This window comes from Etheostoma spectabile, chromosome 21 (genome assembly GCF_008692095.1).
Source record: "Etheostoma spectabile isolate EspeVRDwgs_2016 chromosome 21, UIUC_Espe_1.0, whole genome shotgun sequence".
In the NCBI taxonomy this organism is placed as follows: Eukaryota; Metazoa; Chordata; class Actinopteri; order Perciformes; family Percidae; genus Etheostoma; species Etheostoma spectabile.
The window spans coordinates 12,108,843-12,114,110 of record NC_045753.1 but is presented as its reverse complement, the minus strand read 5'-3'; the positions used below and the strand labels follow the sequence as shown (position 1 = coordinate 12,114,110).

Genomic DNA, 5,268 nt, shown 5'->3' with positions numbered 1-5,268 from the left:
TTGGTTATTTAAAAATCCGATATGCCGATATTTCGGCCGATATATATATTTAGAAAAAAATCCAGAAACGCGTTACAAACATAAACAGATTTCCCTAACATTAGTTATTTGTAGTTCTTTATGAGTTCTCACTAAAATAACATGATGATAATTTGTTTTATTGTCACAACAGAACAGAGGAACATGAAAATATATTAAAGGTCTGATCAATAAAATGTATAAAAATACAAACTTAAGATATGAAACTGAAAGTCTTTTGAACAAAAACACATTAACAAAAAAAGAAATCAGTGTTGCCAACAGGGACGTTGTGGAGCGTCCTCTGGTGGGCAGACTGTGCAACGCCAACGCTCATAACATGGTTGACAGTCCGTTTTAATTTTTTAAATTTTCATTTATCAGATTCTGATGAATTAATATTTAAAAGTAAAAAAAAAATCGGCCATTATAAATGCCGATACCAGTATATCGGGAAATTCCTAGTATTGGCCAAAAATATTGGCTCGCCAATATATCGGCCGGGCTCTAGTGTACTGAGCTGATTGTTTTTATCTCATTAGCGACCCACGGGCGCTCACCAAACCCCTATCTCCTGTAACCACTGGTTCACTTTTCTCTATTATAATTTACGGTTATAATAGAGCCGCTAAAAAACCACTCCCTTTTCCAGTAGGCCTTTTAGTGGCTGACTGAAGGAGAATATTGGCTATAAAAGTATTGTGTTACCTCTGGGAGCATGGATGTAACTGTTTTGGTGTGTGTGTGTGTGTGTGTGTGTGTGTGTGTGTGTGTGTGTGTGTGTGTGTGGTGTGTGTGTTAGAGGCTGTAGTATTGATAAGGCTGAGAGATTAGGAGACCCATCAGAGAGACAGGCCCAGAGAGAGAGAGAAAGGGGAGAGAGGTGGATGTGAGCAGAAGACAGTACGTCTATTGAAATTGAACACATTAGGGGTGGGGGTGGGGGGGGCAGTCTCCACAGTAATGTTCAACTGTCTGCAGTTAGAGTTGCCTTGTGGGTAATGTAGGCCCCAGGTTTTGAGGAAAAATGCCTTGACTACAAGATGATTCCTCTAGTTCTGCTGCATTGATTCTCCATATAATTTTGTATATAATACATACTGTGTACAATCAAGGTCTAGTATGTAATTTGGTCAGAACATCGACTTCATCGTGCTTCTTATAGGTTTGTTACAGATGGTTGTTGTTGTTGTTGTTGCGAGCCTTGGCCACTAGATGTCAGACTGTGTTCTTTAGTCCAAACACAAGAACTTTAAAAGCGGTGTGTGTGTGTGTGTGTGTGTGTGTGTGTGTGTGTGTGTGTGCGCGCTTTGTGTGGGGGGGTGTCCTTGGTCTCCATAGAGATAATGAATAGGCCTGAATAAACACCCTGAATCCAGTGCTCTTAATGGATGATACAGTTATAATTGTACTTGGCAAACGGCTCACCATGGCATAATCTCCTGACACACACACACACACACATACACACACACACACACACACACACACACACACACACACACACACACACACACACACACACACACACACACACACACACACACACACACACCACACACACCACACACACACACACACACACACACACACACACAGGCACAAACTCACACAGGCACAAACTCACACACACACACACACACAGAGCAATAATCCACATTGATCTGCCACCAGGGGTTTAATCCTCTCTTAGTTCATTATTGATAAGGAAGAGGCAGAGGTAGGTGTGGTTGAGGGGTTGTTGAGGCATTTTTATCCTGCTTGGCCAACAGGGATCCGTCCCTCCTCTTTATTTTTTTACATTTCCCTCTTATGTTAGTCTTATTAATAATCATTGTATGTTCTTGTGTCTCACTCTCACTGCCTTCTTTACTGATCTGTGTGATTGATAGCTTCCTTGACAAAGGCTGAGAGGGTTTAGAGTGATTTATCAGGAACATTTAAGTACACTCATCCCCATTTTGTGCCTAAATGTCTGTCTGTTATTGAATTAGAGGACCAATACAAAATAAATGGCTGGACGTTTCAAAAAAATATGTTTGATTGTGATTTTTATTATGATTACCCCAACCTAACCTTCATCGCAACTAAATGCCTAACCCAATCTCTGATCCGCACCTAATCCCAGTTGACTCAAGTAACGTTTGCCTCACCTTTACCTGCTAAATGTGATCCTTACACTAGGGATGCAAGATATTGACAAAATGTGATATTGCGACATTGATATTAATTTAGATCATTTTAAACAAGGAAAATTACAAAGTTTTCTTACAACACAAGGTTTATTTCAACGGACTGTCAGGTTGGACTGCAACATGAATACATAAATAAATAAAAAACAAACATGTCTACAGAACAGGACATGCTTTACTCGTTGGACTGTATAAAATAAAAAAATAAAAAAAAACAGGACACGACTTTTCTTGCTCTTCTCTGATCCGTTCCCTTCGTTGTCTCTATCTGTTTCTTCACTTCCACTGTCAGTCTGAAATATTCACGCACGTGGTACGCTGCATAGGGTTGGTCAAGTAGTGGACCCGTGCGCTGGTAACGGGCCAATGAAACATGATCATTATAGCGTTTCAAGTGGGCTCTAAATCAAACACAACTAAGCCACACAGCCAATGGACAGGACGCACCGCACCGCAAAAAAAAACAAAATATTGCATGCTTATTGCTACACTTTCGATACATTGCGATAACGATATTGAGTCAATATATCTTGCACCCCTACCTTACACATGAATGTGTCAGTAATTATGATTTAGTGATGTAATATATTCTGAACATTATTCTGTAATGAGATATTCTGCATAATGAGTACTTTTACTTTTGGCATTTTAAGTAGTATATAATTTGATGTTAATGCTTATGTAGTTTTACGGAAGTAAGATTTTGATTGCAGGCCAAACAGCTCTTTGAAGAGAGACCTCTGTCTTCTTCACAAACTCAAATTGGTCCTCACAAAGATGGATGAACAAGCACCTTCATACTTTTATCTGTCTGTTTGAACATTTTTGAAGAAAAACACCCCTCTCTTCTCTCTCGCTCACACACACGCACACAAACACAACTGGCGATATTGATTGCTAATAATACTCGCACCCCCGTAGCTTGTTGCTGCTCTGCTCGCACTTGTGGAGTCTGTGGGAGGAAACCAGAGCCCCGGACTGGTAGAAGTTAAGTGTTTGAGTTAGATCAGATAAAGAGAGAGTGAGAGCATGTGTGTCCCTCCATCGCTTCTGCCGGGCAGCCTTGCTGGCTTCTTCTACTCGCAGACAAAATGTGTGTGTGTGTGTGTGTGGAAGTGGGTGTGAGCAGCTGAGCGAGTTGGTCGCTGTGCGCGTTGAGAGTGGCCGCCACTCCACTCTTCTCCGCTCATCCATGCTGGATTAAAAGGAAAACAAGAGCTTTTTTTTGGACACACACACAGCTGTTAGGGACACACAGCTGCTGAAATGAGTGAGGAGGTTAAAGAGAAGGCTACGGGGAAGTCAGCTCATCGCAAGAAAAAAGGAAAGAAGGTAAAATAATGACTTGTAAACAACATGGTGCGGCTGTGAAAGGAAGAAAAATATTCTCAGTCAGACAGGAAATAAAAGCTGTGGTTTATTTTGTGCACAAAAGTTATAGAATATTCTTTCAATGATTTAACATTGGAGGATGATTTTAGAAGGGTTTCATATTTATCGCCTTGAGTTGTATGTTAGTGGATTTTGTTGCGTGAGAGCAGCTTATTTGTTGTTTGCTGTCAGCCTTTGTTTAACAGGCTATCTGATAACAGAGCACTAACATGGTGTATCAGATTTTGTTCTTCAGTGAATCAGTCGTTAAGGGCAGTTTTTTTTTCTATTCTGAATATGGTATGGTGGGTGTTTTTGTTAAAAAGGTTTATTGTGTACAGGTTACCTTTTGAAATAACTCATACCGAGGTTTATGTGCGGTGATGTTGCCGGGTTACCGGTTGCTGGTATTTGGATTTTTTTTATTGCTACAATATATTTTTTATATTCAGCAGTTTTATGTAGCGATCCTGAAGCTTGTTTCTAAATAATTCCTTTAATCTGTTCCTATTAAGTTGGATATGAATCCTTTTTGTTGCAACACAAAGTGTGGCTGTGGGCATTAGGCACCTGTTAACCTGGTTATATGCTCAGTGAGAGAAGAGAATAGGAAATGAAAAGAGAGTTCATGTGCAAATGGAAAATACAAGAATGGTGAAGGGAGGGAAGACTATGTAAACAGATAGAGGAGATGAGGTGAGAGGTAAGAGATGATAGTAAGAAAAGGCTAAGAGGGGGAAGAGGGGGAGAAAAGGCTTATGACAAGAGATGAAAGTGAAAATAGAAGGAAAGGGGAAGTCACGATAGTCACAATAAGCACGAACAAGACACTACATCCACAACATCTTGCAGCGTTACAACATGAATGAGCCAATATGGCAATCATTTCTTGTGATGATAATGCAGAAAATGTCTTTTGTGTCCATTCAGTGAATAGAATGGGGTTTCCTGCACTTAGCATATACATTAGGATGTTAAGTTTTATACAAGCAGGCTGTGTGTGTATTTTATGCATGCTATTGCTAGTCAGACACAATACTGCAGCTCCCTAAGATTCTTTCCATTTGATCCATACTGCCCCCCCCGTTGACATTTTGTTCCCAGGATTGTACAGAATTTAATTCAACCAAGAGTTCTTAAAGAGGAAAAAAAGATTTCCAAGCTAGCAAGCATTCTAACTTACTGTTTAGCATTAGCCCATGAGCTTAGCTCGATCTACAGTATAATGGGACATTGAGTTCACAGTTTATTATCTACTGTCTTACAGTCTTAGTCTTACATAGTCTCTAAGTCTTACTGTCTTACTGTCTTACTGTCTTCAAACAATGTCTCTTTACTGGAGCATTTTACACAGCAATTAGATAAAAGTTGATGGTGCAACACAGCTAACATGCTACGCTAGCTTCTTTCTCTCTCTGGACGTCTTGCTATAAGGGCGCACGTTTGCTTATCAATGAACTAAAGTTGAACTGGAAATATTAGCACAAACTATATTTCTATGCATTGATGTATGCGTATACAGTATGCATGTGTGTTTTTTTTGCAGAGCCTACAGTATACTGTGAAAAAGGCTGCTGGCTCAGCACCTTTTTATTCTCTAAGATTCAGCCTTATGTTTAGTCAGCTGTTCTAAATTGCCTCCACACACACACACACACACACACACACACACACACACACACACACA

The 5,268-nt window shown here is 40.0% G+C and overlaps 1 protein-coding gene across 2 annotated transcripts in view; it reads left to right on the top strand.

The window, feature by feature from the left end:
• The window catches only part of LOC116670945 (ankyrin-3), a 152,702-nt gene that overhangs the window by 12,661 nt on the left and 134,773 nt on the right, over window positions 1-5,268 (top strand). Inside the window, exon 1 of one of the 2 annotated variants that reach the window (XM_032501672.1) lies at window positions 3,311-3,542. The exons of the other annotated variant lie outside the window; for it this stretch is intronic. Within the exon in view, the coding sequence (XP_032357563.1) occupies window positions 3,477-3,542 (66 nt within the window). The 5' untranslated portion in view covers window positions 3,311-3,476. Of the gene's footprint in view, window positions 1-3,310; window positions 3,543-5,268 lie in introns of those variants that run through there. 2 annotated transcript variants of the gene reach the window in all.